The sequence below is a fragment of the Kockovaella imperatae genome (assembly GCF_002102565.1).
Source record: "Kockovaella imperatae strain NRRL Y-17943 chromosome Unknown BD324scaffold_2, whole genome shotgun sequence".
In the NCBI taxonomy this organism is placed as follows: domain Eukaryota; kingdom Fungi; phylum Basidiomycota; class Tremellomycetes; order Tremellales; family Cuniculitremaceae; genus Kockovaella; species Kockovaella imperatae.
In genome coordinates, this window is record NW_019028942.1 from 1412810 (window position 1) to 1427221 (window position 14412).

Consider the following 14412-nt stretch of genomic DNA (forward strand, 5'->3'; position numbering starts at 1 on the left):
TTAGAGGTTTCCCCCCACCCGCGCCCCGGCTGCGCCGGCTTAAGGCGGCAACCGCCGACCCGATGATTCGCTACCATACCAGCGGGTCCTGTATCGTCTGTGCAGTCAGCAAGCATATTAAGGCAAGTGGAACTTGCATTCTAGCCGAAGCATGCCACCTCCGTCCCTTCACGCTCTAAGACAATACGCTATCACTCCCAGTCCATCATCGTCCTTCCCGGCCTCTGTTCTCCTCTTCTCCAACCCATCATGTATCGTCATCTTTGACGCGTATCCAAAAGCGAAATACCACTTTTTGGTCCTGCCTCGATATCCATACCATCTTTCTTCTTCTCAAGCCAGCTCATCAAAAGTCCAACTTGACCACCTTGACAATATCAAAAGTCTACTCAAGGCCCCGAGAGATGTTCGGAAGGCAGTCCTCGATTCTATGGGTGAAACGGCGAGGGAGGTTGAAGAAATGATCAAAGATGAAATGATCAAGACGGAGGGATTCGAATGGGGAGTCAATATGGGATTTCACTCGATTCCATCGATGAAGTGGGTCTCATACATTCTCATGCATTCAGTGACTCCCCTCACGTCACTATCCATTCAGACACCTTCACCTTCATGTCATCTCTGATGACTTTATATCACCCTCCCTCAAGACGAAGCGACATGTCAACTCCTTTAGGCCGGATTTGAAGTTTCTCTTACCACTTCAAGAGGTTCAAATGTGGATTGAAGATGAACAGACGTTGTCAAAGCGTATACAAGTGAGCGAAGACGCAAAATTCGTTAGCTATACTGAGCCTTCTCACCAGAGTCTGAATACCGCCGACGAGATCCTCAAGATCCCTCTTGCCTGCCATCTGTGTGGAGAGAGCTTCCCCAATATGCCAGCTATCAAGTCGCACTACGACCAGGAGTTTGCAAAGCGAAGACGCAAGCGTGGGTCCTAGGCAACCTGACAAGATACCAGCGAAATCCCTAGAGTCTCATGCGATGTAGCCTTGTCTTGGCTGAACAGGTGTTTTGGTCCTCAATCAGACGTTCAAATGATGCTACAGTGGCTTTTTTCCCCTCTCACTCCTTCCTGTTGCTTCGAACCACCTCCCTGTCTACTAATCCAACATCAGGATTTGACACCGAAGTTTCCAGATTCGCCGTGATCTTTTCCAGGTCCAGATCGACCACAGAGATCCCCTGTACACGTTGTGCCAGCGTCTGAGCTATCCATCGGGTCGAGTTCCAATAGATTGTCTGCCTCTCCAATCCTTTTTGTAGTGTCATCACGCTTTCCTTGGCAACACTGACGAGCAATGCTCGCGATAGCTCATTCTGTCTGTCTCGCTCCGCCAAAATAGCGGATGAGTGATTGTTTGGTTCCAAGGGGTAGAAGGTGTGTCCCAGTCGTCGGTCCAGGCCCTGATCATCCTTTGACGAGCCAGATGTTGAACCAAGCAATTCGATCTCTGCGGTCAGAGCGGGATCAGATGCCGTCGGAACCATGTCACCCTTCACTCACCCCTGACATAGTAGCTCGCAGCGACGAACAACGATTGATTTGCCAGCTCTAGCGGAATGTACGCCCACGGATTAACGATGTCACACAGTACTAGTATCTCTCCGATGATTCTGGCAGAATTGCTCCAGACTGCCGAAAGAGGCATCCCATGAAGTTGAACGGCAAGTGACATGCCTCGGAAAGGGCCAGATGATGTACGCGGCCGATCTGACTCCAGTAAGCTTTGAGAGACCTGGAATACTTTAACGAGGATTGGGCAAGGCAGATGAAACTTACCAAAACTGTGTGAACCCACAGATGAAGCCAGACATATACAGTAGCTCTGTTCGCGCGACTGTGCAGCTGTAGGCTGCAAGGAGGTTCTCAGCTGGAATCACTGCAATGATCGACATGACTCGCTTGTTGACATTCCAAACCATGTCCTCTGGCAGAGAAGCATACTCATCCATGAGCTCGGTCAAGTACCTCTGCAGGGTAGCATTCCATTCGCTCGAATCTGTGGTGGGATGATCGCGATTCAAGAGGTTGATGAGTGCTCCAAATCGGTAGAACAGTCGGGTGGAGTAGAGAAAAGGTGATCGTTCAACGAGCTGAGTGGATCCAGTGTTGATAGGGAGGTACATTTGTTCGGGTATATCCTCTTCTGTCGGATACGTCTGAGTGATACTGTCGTGTGGGAAAGTCGTCTGTCGTCCGACTTCAAAACAGAGCGAATAGTCAAGCATCAGGACTGCCCAGAATAGCAACCTGTTGCGGCGTTTCTCTTCTGCAGGTCGTTCAGAATGATCAACCTGACAGAGAGCGTTAGCAAATACTGCCTAGCCTTGCGGGATGTACTACTGACCAGGTGCAAACCGAGGTCGATACTCATCCGAGCGGCGATCCCGACCATGATCCACAGCTCGGATTCCGAGTCTATGACCAGTGAACAATGCCCAGATGAGATGACTCACTGTTGCCGGCTCCGCTCCAGGCCAACGCACAGACTCCTGCAATGGTATCCAAACTCGGCACGGCGAACATTTTACCAAGCATCGATTTGGCCCTCTCGCCAAAGACGTTGCCATATTCGCAGGGCTCCAAGCCAGGTCGAGCGATATACGGACTGTTGGAGAATCTGGGGAAATATGAACATGGTATACCGAAGAGTCACGTACCTTGCGACGAAGCCAGCGATACTGTTGAACAGGAATACGGATCCCGTGTCGGTTTCCAGTTGTTGCAGCAAAGACGTGCTATCCAGATACGGAAAACAACACTCGTAGTGAGTGGAAAAGATCTGCAAGATGTGCCGCATGATCGGTTTCACGGGCATTCCATTGGGCTCAAAGATGTCGATTCCAGGGTCAAAGTCTTGTAAATCGTTGATTGGAGAGACATTCTGTGACGTCGTGCTCTGTCGATCAATCTTGACTTTAAGGGTGATTTTCCGGAGGCCTGGAAATTGAGTCAGCAGGCGAAGTACGGCTTGATCTGTACTTCCTCACCTGGGGCGATAGCAGTCTTTCCATGAGGTCTCCACCAGGTGATTTTGACAATCTGATCGTCTGCTTTCGGTTTCTGTTTATCATGTTTGCCCGGTGGATGCACAACAGGCTGGCCTGGAGGCGTATTTTCCGTCGAGGACAGTCCCGACATTTCTACAGAAGGCAGTCTCGAGCTGAAGGCCCAGACCAATTGTTGAGGGTCGACAGTAGGAGGTACATTGATGGGAGTAATGTGTGCGTTCAACCCTTGAGGTTGGGGCTGAAGTTGATCAGCCGAGTTGGTTGGATGAGGCGTAGGAGCTGGTAAAGGCCGATCATTGACTTGTTGAGAGAGTGGATAGGTGAACGTGTCCCATATTGAATCGTTTGACCAGAACTCTGTCTTGTCTTTGGACAGTGGAGGATAGACCATCATAGCCGGGTCTTGTGCCGGTCTCACGGCACTGGTATCACGCACTGTAGAATTTTATTAGCGGCAGGGTCTACGAAAAGCGTCGAAAAAGCATGTCACTGACTCTGACTGGAGGGGCCGGCTCCGTAGGCGTTCGGCGGCTCATTCCAATGAAATGAATCAGGTTGACCATAGGTCTCGTTGGAAAGTGACGGAGCATTCGCGACGTGGGCTGCAACATTGTGTCGAGCCGCATCATAAAGAGGCGGTTGAGATGACGGCTGTTGACCTTGATGTGCACTGCTAGATGAAGATGCAGTCGCCTGTGATCGACCCGTCGAGCTGGTATGATTCTTGCCTCTTGCTGATCTGCCATCTACCTCTGGCCATGTACATTGGACCTGTTTCTCTATACAATTCTGACATGGACCAGGGGGTCGAGTCCCACATTTTGATCGCTTCGCACGGCACTGCAATAGCAAGAGCAAGGGAATGTGAGACTGATGTACGATATAGGTATAGACTCTCGACCTACCGGTAAACATGCCATGCGCGATCTTGGTATCTTGTTCGGTCGAGCATAGGACGGTTCGCCTCTTCCTGTACCGCGATTGTCCTGATCACGGTCATCTGGGAACACCAGTTTCATCCTGCAGCCATGGTTTCTAGGGGAGCTTCTGCTGGGAGACTCCGGTCATCATCCATCGGCAAGCTGTCGAATGCCAAATAATGATCGCATGCCCGGTTGGGATCCCTTCGGATCAGATCTGATTTCGGTCAAGCGATCAATTACGTAAACTACATTGGGACGATCGTTCTCCTGCGGTCACACGTGCTGATGCCGTGGGAATGTAGCTTTCAGTGGGGCTCCGTGATCCGTTACCGGTGTTTGGAGCGTTTGAACCGAACCGAGTTACGAAAAAAAAGACAAGACGATGAATTGGCCGAATGAGGGAATAAAATGGAATTAAATTCCAGCCATTATGTCTATTCGCTTCGGTGAACAGCAGCAGCCTTCCCGCAATCGGGACAGTCGGTTGTCTTCATACTTGAGGGGGGGGGGGATTTGCAGCAAGATACCGTTCTCAGGGCTGCTGCGACTGCCCCTGCCGTTGTCGCTGCATCTCTTGGGCGGCCCGCTTCTTCCGCTGAGCTCCTGCAGCCACCCCTCCCCTCCCTCCCCCCTTTTTCACTTATCAGATCAATGACGACGCTCATACAACTCAAATTGAAGACTGGCCACTGTCCTCCGTCTCTCAATTTATATATATTTTTTGGCTCTTGTCTCACACGGAACTGAAGATCAATTTCGGGTAAGACGAGAACATGAATCAGAATAGCCATGTCTCTGCAAAGCGCACAGTAAACTCTGCCGTGAGAGCTCGGGAGACGAGAAAGATACCTCGTTCGGTCAGTACATAAAGTGGGAACAGACTCCATGTTTACTCTTTTCGAGATGTTCTTCTCGATGGTCACCTTTGCTTAAAGCGAGCTAGAGACTTGACTAGTGAGCGGGATATACAAGAAGCCCTCAACAACAAATTAAGACACCAGTTCATGTCTTATCCAACGTACACGGGCCTCAATCCTTCTCTCCTCTCATCTCTGCGGAAAACGGCTACAGAACTCTCGCACACTGACGAGGACAAAATTTGTGTGGCATAGGAAATCATTCCACACCCAGATTCGTAACAGTCTGTGGCTCATCATGTCCTCCCCTCTACTCGGAACCCCTCGCGTCATGCCTAGAGCACGCTCCGGCAGAAGGCTACAACAAGTCTTCGTCTATGGTGGTATCTGCTTCTGTATCTTCCTCCTCGTCCATCGCCTCCGGGAAAGCGATCGGGAACAGCTGGTTCAACCAATGTCTATCATCTCTCCCTACGCCTTTGCCCCGAGAAACTGGAATGCTCAGTCGTATCTCCATTACAGCCCAGATTCAGCGGTTGACTTCCATCACGGGTGGTCAGAATCCGCACCGTCATCACCATTATCATCCTCACAGAAGAAGGAATCCCTACCTGACGTCCATCTTCTCTTGCCTGTAAACAAAGTTGCCGCTAGACGAGGTGATCGATTCTGCAAGACCGCCATTGGAGCCATCATGACGGGATACAAGCCATTCGTTTACAATTGGGGTGGCGAAGCAGCGAACATTGGGAAGACTCATAGGCAAAAGGTTTCTGGTCAGTGAAGAGACTCTTCGTTGCCAACTTTGAGTATATCCCTGATGTTCGTCCGACCGTAGTGCTTCGAGACATCCTCAGGACCACCGCCACCGGTTGGCGCGAAGACGACCTTATCTTCGTCATCGACGCCCTTGACGTCTGGCTTCAACTTCCCCCTGCAGACGTCGCGAGACGGTTTGCTCAATTCGATCAGGACCTGGTCTATGTTGGCGCCGAAAAGCACTGCGCTCCCAATCCATGGGACTCGGTGAGTGTTTGAGGCACTTTCCCGATCGAATTCTTTCGACACTGACTTTTGGCTCAAGCCCGAATGCCGGAACGCACCTGAAAGCCCACTTCCTAAGAATCTCTGGGACCTCAAAACGATGAAGCCAGCTAGCAACGAGCAGTGACTAGTTTTACTTAGTCCTTTCTGCAATGATGCTGATACCGCCTTTCCCCCTCAGCTCTTCTCTCGCTCGTCATGCCAACAGCGGTACCATCCTCGGTCGCAAAGACAGGATGGCAGAGACTCTGACTGAACTCGCCAGTATCCTAGAAGCAGAGGATTACGGGTACGCTGGAGACCAAGGTGGGCCTAGAAAATCGCGAGCCGACGGAAAAGTGCTGACTTGGTGTCACAGCGTCCTTCAACCAATTGCTTGGCAAAGGCGGTCGACGACTGGGTGTCGACTACTACCATCGATTATTCTGGCCTTCGGCCGCCGACGATCAAAACATGCACTTCATCAACACCCCGGTGCATCCTGATCACCATCTTCTCAGAGGGCCAGACGATCTCCACTCCGTAACAGGAGCGCCGATAAATCCACGAGACGATATCATCCCTTGGGACTCGTACCCCGCTATGGGTCACCATCAGTTGACCGGTCAGGTCCCAATTGCCCTTCACTTTAACGGATACCGGTAAGAAGCAGGCTTCGCCCGTCGTTTTAGCGAGGTCACCGCTGACTCTGGGGGGCAGAGGGAAAGATCTTGTCAATGAGTGGTGGGGAATACCATGGTACAGTGCGGAACGATTCCGAGCGATGGCAAAGGAAAAGATGGCAGATGCCACCATCTCCGTCATGAAGCGAGATGGAACGATTAGCGAAGACATACCGATCCGGGATATCTGTTGGGATCTGACAAAGGACTTCTTTGACGGAATGCCAGATAACTGGGTCGACCCGACTGGCAAACTGGTCCGGTCTGGGAAAATCGACGAGTCGTTGCACGAGGAAGATGTTGACGAGACGGTTTAGATTGTGAACCGTCTGGATTGTAGGCCTGTGGGGAAATAGACACCCACAATCAGGCCAGATAGACAGCATATCTAAAGGGGACATTTCTTTTGCTCTCATTGCATGTTTTCTTGCAAGATCACATGAAGCATGTGTAGTGAGAGGGGGGGAAGTTGCGTCAAATGACTTGATTGTAAAAGCCGGCTCAAAGATAAAAGAGAAATCTCGCCATGACGCTGGGAGATTCGCAAGCAGCAGGTAAGGCGGACTTAATCGGCATGCATTCTGCCTTGTTCATAGGTGCCTTCTCCGCAAGGCACCTTCTCCTTGAGGAACTTGCCCCTACAGGGTCAAAAATCCCGGAAAACTCCGAGGCATCACGGCTTGGTGCAGGTCGGTACGAGCGCTTGGGACCAGGAGCTTTCGATGCGTCGAGCCGACAGCGGAGTCGCATCGATCGCATGGTATCAGCTGTTCGCTCAGCTTGAAGGTCGCAGGCTGGCCAAAGCACGTTCCCAGGCAGTGTTGGAAAACTATTTATCCGTGATGTGAAACTCAGTCCCTCCAGAATGATCCCATTTGCCAGCCTGGTACTGGTCTAGCCAGTACACGGCCTCGATTACCAACCCTTTCATCGCCATGTTCTGCTCTGTCGACTGAGACAAGATGCCAGATGGTATCCACACCTTTCGATACGAGATATTCTCGCATCAAGGCGTAATTCAGACCGACCTGAGCTACACCATGCGAGTCGTCCGAGAGGCATATCTTGCCTCCATGTGAAACGATGAGCTGTGGGGGCAACGATCAGAGAGGTACCTCCCGCCCAGGGCGGTCACTCACGCCAAGAACATCTTCTGAAGGGTAGGAACTTGTCCATCCTTTCCTGAGCGCCGCGGAATTGGCTTCAAATAGTCCTCCGTAATCTGTGACATATCGTACATTCCGTTCAATCTTGGATCTTAAGGCAGGCTCGAGCGAGCAAAGCGATATACCAGGCGTATATAATGAGCAGAGGTCGAAATGCCCCACGACTTCTGGCTGCAGTCCCTGTAGCATCTGGAATTGGGCGTCAAAGTAGGCGTGAAGAAAGGGCAAAAACAGCGCGACTTGAGCGCCGGAGGCGGGTGTTTGATCTTCTTGATATAATGGGGTACCGTGCGTTCTCTTGTAGCTCTCTGAGATCGCTCGCTGCCAAGTAGCCTTGTCGAAATCGATCGGTATTCCATGAACATGGTGGACGCTCCCTACGATGTAGTCTATCCTGGGATCCTCGATCAAAGACTGAACTTTCTCCAGGTCCAGAGAAGTGATATGCTCAGACTCCATACCCGTCAATAGGGTTATCTGAGCAGCATATGTCCCCTTGAGCGCGGTCGCCTCACGGAGGAAGGATGCAAAGGTTTGATCAAGGTCTTCAGGGGTCAGGCCAGACTTTGTAGAATGTCTTCAGCCAAAGACATCATTGTCTCCTGGTTACGAGGCACGCAGAGAGCGCTCACCTCTTCAGGGTACAGGTCCTCCGTCCTGCACCTCGGCACATGCTCTGAGAGTCCATACAGCTCAAACCCCTGGGAGATGGCCTCCTGGACGATTTGCTCCAAATTGTCCTTGGCATGCCGACAGAATTGGCCAGAGTGCGAATGGTGCGAGTGCGGCATGGAGCCTCTGATGCCTAGGTCAGATAGCTCGAGATGATCCACGAGATTCCAGAATCCCTGGTCAGTCAAGCAGCAGAGTACAATCGAGAATGATCATGACAAGGGTATCACGGGGTATTTCGGTAAATTCGGGCACGTCGGTCTGTCGGTCCGCAACGTCCAAATGGTCCCCCCCCCATCTCTTGCATCTCTTCTACTCACAGCGACCGGACGAATCCGTCAACACAGGCTCATTCGACTCCTAATCACCACTTAAAAATGTCTGACAAGATTGTCAATTCTGTCCCATACCCTTTCACACTGCCAGACCCTCTACCAAAAGGTCAACCCTTTAACCCTTCGGTGCTTGAGAACAGCCGAGGCGCCAGACCATCTGTCCAGGCCTCGAGACTGAGAGAGCTCTTCCAACAAGGATACAGATCACGAGATAAGGCGTTGACATTCGTGTTGTCTTATGATGGGCTTTCGTCGAGGCTGATTGAGGAAGCTGGGTTCCAAGCCATCTTTCTAGGTGGATATGCCATGTCGGCATCGGCGGGACTACCTGACGCCGGGTATATCGCTTTCGGAGAGGTTTCACAGAAGATCGCGGAGGTAGCCAGGCAAGTGAGCCACAACACAGGAAGCAGGTACTGGTATCATGCTGAGCTATGTATGACAAGGTGTCCATACCCATCATGGTGGACGGAGATACTGGCTATGGATCTCCTCTCAACGTGTACCGAACTGTTCAAGGTTTCGCCCAAGCTGGGGCAGCAGGTATCATGGTAGAGGATCAGACTTGGCCAAAGCGTGAGAGCTGGTATCCCTGCTGCACATGTCGTGGGTTGACACGCATCTCATAGGCTGCGGACATACGAAGGGAAAATCTGTTGTCCCTCGAGCTGAGGCATATGCGCGAATGCAAGCGGCCATAGACGCCCGAAACGAAGGCATCGACATCGTCATTCTCGCACGAACTGATGCCCTGATAGAAGGCTGGGACGAGGCCATTGCCCGAGCCCTCAAGTTCAAGGGTGAGGAAAAGGCTTGAAGGTACCACCAGAGTTGTCCCGCTAACCGTTCATACTCAGAGATGGGTGCGGATGCCATCTTCATCGAAGCACTTCCCGACAGAGCAGCGATGCAAAAAGCCAACGAGATTGTCAAAGCGCCCATGATGGCCAACATCATCCAAGGAGCTTTGACTGAGAACTTATCTGGAAAAGATTTGGCCGGGATAGGATTCGCAGCAATCGCTTATGCGACCACCTTGGTCGCTGCCCAATTAAAGAGCGTCAGGGAAGCCTTGGAAGACCTGAAGAAGGCCATGCCCGTGGGTCCAGCTCCCGTCATCGAGTCGTTCGATGTGATTTGTCAAGGCGTCGGGTTTGGAAAATACTGGGAGATGGAGAAGAGATATGCGCCAGAAAACTTCCAGGAGTAAGGAAAGCAGGCCAAATCGACCGAATGGCGACATTGTCCGATGGTCGAGCCTGGCTGCACTATAGATAGCAATGCCCGCATGATCCATGACCCATCTAGTTGTCTATGTGTTGCCCTATCTAAGCTCAATGTCTGCTATCGCCACTCCACGCGTCTCCGTTAAGCGCTCTGTCTCAGTTCTTGCTTCTTCTCTTCCGAGCCTTGCACGTCCAGCTGCATCATGACGACATCTAACCACTGACCAAACTTGAGCCCGACCTCCTTGAACACCCCAACATCCCGAAAGCCAAATTTCCGATGAAGCTGAATCGATCCCTGGTTCCTTGAGTCTCCAATGACAGCAAGTATAGACAGGAAGCCACATGCCTTCGCTTCGTGTATGAGTCTGTCCATCAAAGACGCTCCGACGCCTTGTCCTCGAGCTGAGGGAGAGATGTAGACAGAGTCCTCGCAGCAATACCGATAAGCAGATCTCATCCGGAATTGCGCGACGTAGGCGTAGCCCACAATGACAAGAGTGTCTCCAGGAGTCGAACCATCCTCACGGGATTCAGCGACATGAGGAAGCTCGGCGACGATGAAAGGCCATTTCGAATTTTGGATATCTCTGACTATCTCTGTCATCTCCTCAAATGTCGGAACATCCTCTGCAAACGTCCCAGTGCCGTTCCTCACGCTCTCAGAGTATATCTCATGGACCGCAGGGATATCCTCAGGTCTTGCGGTCCGAATGGTCACCCTAGAAGGTCCAGCAGCGGTCATCTTGGGGAGAGTACATGGACAGATACAGATACACAACTCGAGACTTTTCGTGCAGCTAATAAATGATCGCCCACCTGAAACAAATTGATACAAACTCGCGGAGATCGCCGCCGCCCTCCTCGGAGAGCGCGACAAAGCGATAGCGCGGATTCCTTCCACCACCTTTGTCCGATCTGTACTTTCTAAGTATGCGGCTGTTACTGACTCGGATATGATCAGAAGATGAGTATGTACCTATGAGATATCAATGAGTCTCTGAGATGGACGTCGCGACGTTCTTCTCCAGGCTCTTGCAGCCTCCGAAAGAATCGCATCGGAACCGCGACGAGGATGATATCCGTGACTTCGACGAGGCATGGACGACGATCAAGGTGAGACGGTGTCTGGGAGCGATGCAAAATTCCAAGCTGATTATGATTCACTCAGGATATCCTAGAACAACCCAACGAACGCCAGATCATCAAGTGAGTGGCCCGCTCAACTGATATCCACGTCCGGGCTCATCAGCCGTTCGAAGGGGTATTCACAGTACGGAAGTTCCCGGTAGACTCCAACATATAGTCGATGCTCTAGTCTATGAAGCGAACCGGATGGATGAAGAGTGAGACAGGGTTCTGATGCTGAGCGACAGCTCACAATCGATACAGCACTACTGGAGCTTGCCTCGAATATTTCTTCAAAAATGATTTGCTGGCTCATCTCGAGAGGTTATGTGAGAACGACAGACCGCACGGGATCAAAGGTGAGTCCTGGTCTGTATTGGTGACCGCACTCCTGACTCTTTCTCTCTCGCTCTTTCCCTCCCACAGTGGAGGTTGTCAAATTCATCAATAATCTCGTCGTCTTGCTTTCCGAGCGTTTCCTAGTTCACAATGCCGTCCACCGACCTCTGCGTAGGCTACTCCGGTCGTGTATTGGCGGAGAACAGGAGGACAAGGTTGATGGGAACGCCAGAGTATTTGGAGCGGCTTCTTATGCTATGGCAAGGGAGGATTCGGAGGAAGAAGATGTGCTGGAAGGTGATCTAGTAGATCTCATGTGTGTCCTTTGCTCCCGGATGAGAGCGTAGTGAGTCGGTTTGCGATGTCCGTTCTGCTCGCTCGTCCTGATCGACTCATAGTCCGCCCCTTCTTTTGATCTTTTTCCATGACAAAGGTTGGCTTCAACCGCACACATCTTCAGGTGCACCTCCCATGGATCACTCCAGATTACCGACGTCCTCGCTCGATGGCAACGGACCTATCCGTCCAGCTCCGACGACAGACAGGGCGACATCCCATTTCGAGTTCCTGCTTTTCTCCTATCTTCTTCGTTTCGCCCATCGAGAAGGGCGCGTAGGCGATCTAGCTCGCGCAGGGCTTTTGTTCCTATTCGACATTGCGTTCTTAACTCCCTCTGAAGAAGGAGGTGAGAATCTCCACATCACCGATCTCAATGGCGAAGATCCACTCCAGGAATCAAGAAATGCCCTGGGAGAATTCATCCTCGATGGAGACTTTGCAGACGTTATCTGTGCTGGCATAGGAGCCATCTATTCAATCTTACCCACCAAATTACGAATCCCATCCTTGGCCGACCAGGCGGTCATAGAGGAGACGATGACTGCTTCTACTTCAGGGGGCATGCACCTTGGAGGGGGGCATGCCGGCTCGCTTCACCCATCCAATCTAGATCTCAACGTCGACCTTGCGCTGCCATCTACTTCCGACGTCATGGTCAGAGACAAGATTGATCTGTTGCTCAAGCTCTTTGGCTTCTTGCAAGATATCGTCTTTCGGTGCAATGCTCCGCTCGCTCACGCCAGTCCCGATACAAGTGCAGTTGAAGCAGCTCATATACTCGGCCCCGCCATTTGTGAAGCCAGCTTGGACGCCATCCGATCATCCTTCATCGAAACGATCATTTACCCCTCTATACTCGAATCCTCGCCTAGCGATGGCAGCTCGGTGGCCGTGATGACTTATATAGATGTCTTGCTCGCCAACCTGGATGAAGGGCCTCTATTGACGACTTTGCTGGACGCTCTCCTGGACTCGAATGATTCTGCCGCGCCTAGGAAGAAAGGAGCGAGGAATCAATCGACAGACGCGTTGAAGACGGAGTACTTTGTGGACGAAGGTCGCTTCACGCTGAAGGATCTTCTCCTGGATAATCTTCGCTCGACAGATTGGACATCATCCACCACAGCGTTTCGTCTACTGCAGACTCTACTGGGGGATCACTGTCGACAAACTGTCTCACAGCTCTTAACCATTGTCAGGGATCCAGCTGCAACGACTCTCGCCCGGCGGCCAATACCAGGAGCACCTTCCTCAGACCCTTTCCTGAGTAACGCCGTCTCGGATACGTTTCTGCCCTCGCCCGTCAACTCTGTCGACGTTCACCTGCAAGAAGTCGAGCTGTACGGATCCCTCATCTCGCGCATCGATCCGCTGCAGACTTCAACGGAACTCACAGCGGGCTATGCGGGATACCTAGTGGATATCAACAACGCTCTCCAGGCTGACCCATGTCTGACGATATCCTTGAATCCCTTGAGTTTTGGCGAGGACGAAGAAAAGCCTCTTGTCCATGTCGGTAGATTCGATGACGAGCCCAATCAACATCGATTAAATCCGAATGATCCGATGATCAAGTCCATTTTTTCCAGCTTTGGCGCGTTTTTCTGTCAGATGCCAGACGTCAACGTCGCTCTCACTGGGACCCTTGCAGCTCTAGCCTTGTGCCCGAATCGTTCCTTGGCGGGATGGCTTTTGTACGATGTCAAAAGGGACGCGGATCCGTGGTGGAAAACCCGGGCCAGAGGCATAACGGACGAGAACGACGCAGCGTCTGATGTCTCTGAAGATGATCTGATCGCTCGCAAATTCGAATCTGGGGATCATGGCGACGGCGGTGATCTCTTCGCGCCATCTCGGAACAATCTGGACCTTCCGGCGCTCTACCAAATCTTTAGAGATCTCGTACGACAAGTCAATCGGTTTCGACTTGACATTCAGGATTTCGATCGATTGCTCGCTGAACGTCGGCAAGGTCTTTTATTCGCTGACCATCTGGACGAAGCCATGAATATCATGCTCGATGTGGAGCCTACTGCGTTTGGATTACCCTCAGCAGCTCTTTCGTCTAGTGTTGCTTCGCCTGTGCCCAAACGCCCAAAAGCTGGGCCGTTAAGTGGCGGACTGGGTGGGGCTCTAAAATCCTTCCTGACTCCTAAACGCAAGACGTCCCCATTGAACTACACGCCAGGACATGGCGGAACACCGAGCTCACTCCGAGAAGCTGCATCTAGGATCAACGCGTCTCCATTCAGAACGCACTACGAAGCGACTTCTCTCTTGACGCTGGAAACTTCTACTTCGCCAGGCATAGCGTCGGGCCCGTGGTCACCTGGCAGGGGGCCAGTCACGCCTGATGGCTCGGGATCTCGACCACGATCATCATTGGGACGTATGACCAACGCGACTTGGGATGATTCAGGGCCGAATGATAACAACAATGTCCCGAGGCTGTCTCCTTCGCCTGGAGCCGAGCATGCATCACCAAGCAGAACGCGGGTCACCTTGTCCTCAGTCTTGGATAATTGTGTCATCTTAGAGGAGTTCCTAAAGGAAATTGTAGCTGTAATCACTGCCAGAAGGGCTTTGGGCGTAGATCAAGTAGGATTTGTATGACTAGGAATGAGATGAATTCCACCATAGTGTCATCTTCACACAGTGGCGTGTGGTGACCACAGACTGCGACAGAGCTCAGTCGCTCTGCTT

General features: G+C 51.7%; 8 protein-coding genes across 8 annotated transcripts; 4 read left to right on the forward strand and 4 right to left on the reverse strand.

Annotated features, from left to right (window-relative positions):
• The first annotated feature begins 45 nt into the window (after nt 1-45).
• BD324DRAFT_260392 (HIT-like domain-containing protein) lies at nt 46-1006 on the forward strand. Its single transcript, XM_022012309.1, has 3 exons — nt 46-540; nt 599-758; nt 807-1006. Exons 1-3 carry the CDS (start codon nt 152-154, stop codon nt 942-944), a joined length of 687 nt encoding a protein of 228 aa, XP_021873916.1. The 5' UTR covers nt 46-151; the 3' UTR covers nt 945-1006.
• On the reverse strand, nt 875-4137 carry BD324DRAFT_260361 (hypothetical protein). Its single transcript, XM_022012308.1, has 10 exons — nt 3924-4137; nt 3513-3858; nt 2998-3453; nt 2668-2947; nt 2464-2627; nt 2355-2425; nt 1910-2301; nt 1787-1859; nt 1511-1742; nt 875-1457 (listed from the first exon to the last, which is right to left on the reverse strand). Exons 1-10 carry the CDS (start codon nt 4035-4037, stop codon nt 1069-1071), a joined length of 2517 nt encoding a protein of 838 aa, XP_021873917.1. The 5' UTR covers nt 4038-4137; the 3' UTR covers nt 875-1068.
• A 1-nt stretch (nt 4138) lies between these two features.
• BD324DRAFT_260541 (hypothetical protein) lies at nt 4139-5001 on the reverse strand. Its single transcript, XM_022012310.1, has one exon. It carries the CDS (start codon nt 4826-4828, stop codon nt 4376-4378), a length of 453 nt encoding a protein of 150 aa, XP_021873918.1. The 5' UTR covers nt 4829-5001; the 3' UTR covers nt 4139-4375.
• Nucleotides 5002-5096: 95 nt separating this feature from the next.
• BD324DRAFT_648738 (hypothetical protein) lies at nt 5097-6821 on the forward strand (the record flags this gene model as incomplete). The annotated part of the gene is made up of 6 exons (XM_022017875.1): nt 5097-5574; nt 5637-5824; nt 5883-5965; nt 6024-6148; nt 6201-6483; nt 6542-6821. 6 exons carry the CDS (start codon nt 5097-5099, stop codon nt 6819-6821), a joined length of 1437 nt encoding a protein of 478 aa, XP_021873919.1.
• A 242-nt stretch (nt 6822-7063) lies between these two features.
• Nucleotides 7064-8567, reverse strand: BD324DRAFT_616494 (putative histidinol-phosphatase). Its single transcript, XM_022014831.1, has 3 exons — nt 8303-8567; nt 7644-8234; nt 7064-7592 (listed from the first exon to the last, which is right to left on the reverse strand). Exons 1-3 carry the CDS (start codon nt 8459-8461, stop codon nt 7356-7358), a joined length of 987 nt encoding a protein of 328 aa, XP_021873920.1. The 5' UTR covers nt 8462-8567; the 3' UTR covers nt 7064-7355.
• Nucleotides 8568-8640: 73 nt separating this feature from the next.
• On the forward strand, nt 8641-9983 carry BD324DRAFT_679188 (PEP phosphonomutase). Its single transcript, XM_022019031.1, has 4 exons — nt 8641-9067; nt 9124-9253; nt 9307-9477; nt 9535-9983. Exons 1-4 carry the CDS (start codon nt 8720-8722, stop codon nt 9885-9887), a joined length of 1002 nt encoding a protein of 333 aa, XP_021873921.1. The 5' UTR covers nt 8641-8719; the 3' UTR covers nt 9888-9983.
• On the reverse strand, nt 9984-10687 carry BD324DRAFT_616496 (putative acetyltransferase). Its single transcript, XM_022014832.1, has one exon. The coding sequence runs from the start codon at nt 10646-10648 to the stop codon at nt 10046-10048; it is 603 nt and encodes a 200-aa protein (XP_021873922.1). The 5' UTR covers nt 10649-10687; the 3' UTR covers nt 9984-10045.
• A 221-nt stretch (nt 10688-10908) lies between these two features.
• BD324DRAFT_575846 (Retinoic acid induced 16-like protein-domain-containing protein) lies at nt 10909-14322 on the forward strand (the record flags this gene model as incomplete). Its single annotated transcript, XM_022013150.1, has 6 exons — nt 10909-11019; nt 11075-11112; nt 11166-11249; nt 11296-11390; nt 11458-11716; nt 11769-14322. 6 exons carry the CDS (start codon nt 10909-10911, stop codon nt 14320-14322), a joined length of 3141 nt encoding a protein of 1046 aa, XP_021873923.1.
• Nucleotides 14323-14412: the final 90 nt, after the last annotated feature.

What these genes read in the sequence shown, in the direction of transcription:
- BD324DRAFT_679188 (XM_022019031.1), top strand. Translation starts at nt 8,720, where the DNA reads ATGTCTGACAAGATTGTCAATTCTGTCCCATACCCTTTCACACTGCCA. An exon ending in TCGCGGAGGTAGCCAGGCAA is followed by an intron (nt 9,068 to 9,123) that starts GTGAGCCACAAC and finishes ATGTATGACAAG; the next exon opens with GTGTCCATACCCATCATGGT. An exon ending in CCGAGCCCTCAAGTTCAAGG is followed by an intron (nt 9,478 to 9,534) that starts GTGAGGAAAAGG and finishes GTTCATACTCAG; the next exon opens with AGATGGGTGCGGATGCCATC.
- BD324DRAFT_616494 (XM_022014831.1), bottom strand. Translation starts at nt 8,461, where the DNA reads ATGCCGCACTCGCACCATTCGCACTCTGGCCAATTCTGTCGGCATGCC. An exon ending in AGGACCTGTACCCTGAAGAG is followed by an intron (nt 8,235 to 8,302) that starts GTGAGCGCTCTC and finishes CATTCTACAAAG; the next exon opens with TCTGGCCTGACCCCTGAAGA. An exon ending in CTTCAGAAGATGTTCTTGGC is followed by an intron (nt 7,593 to 7,643) that starts GTGAGTGACCGC and finishes TTGCCCCCACAG; the next exon opens with CTCATCGTTTCACATGGAGG.
- BD324DRAFT_616496 (XM_022014832.1), bottom strand. Translation starts at nt 10,648, where the DNA reads ATGACCGCTGCTGGACCTTCTAGGGTGACCATTCGGACCGCAAGACCT.
- BD324DRAFT_260361 (XM_022012308.1), bottom strand. Translation starts at nt 4,037, where the DNA reads ATGAAACTGGTGTTCCCAGATGACCGTGATCAGGACAATCGCGGTACA. An exon ending in CGCGCATGGCATGTTTACCG is followed by an intron (nt 3,859 to 3,923) that starts GTAGGTCGAGAG and finishes TTGCTATTGCAG; the next exon opens with TGCCGTGCGAAGCGATCAAA. An exon ending in AAAGACTGCTATCGCCCCAG is followed by an intron (nt 2,948 to 2,997) that starts GTGAGGAAGTAC and finishes CTCAATTTCCAG; the next exon opens with GCCTCCGGAAAATCACCCTT.
- BD324DRAFT_260541 (XM_022012310.1), bottom strand. Translation starts at nt 4,828, where the DNA reads ATGGAGTCTGTTCCCACTTTATGTACTGACCGAACGAGGTATCTTTCT.
- BD324DRAFT_260392 (XM_022012309.1), top strand. Translation starts at nt 152, where the DNA reads ATGCCACCTCCGTCCCTTCACGCTCTAAGACAATACGCTATCACTCCC. An exon ending in CACTCGATTCCATCGATGAA is followed by an intron (nt 541 to 598) that starts GTGGGTCTCATA and finishes CTATCCATTCAG; the next exon opens with ACACCTTCACCTTCATGTCA. An exon ending in CGTTGTCAAAGCGTATACAA is followed by an intron (nt 759 to 806) that starts GTGAGCGAAGAC and finishes CCTTCTCACCAG; the next exon opens with AGTCTGAATACCGCCGACGA.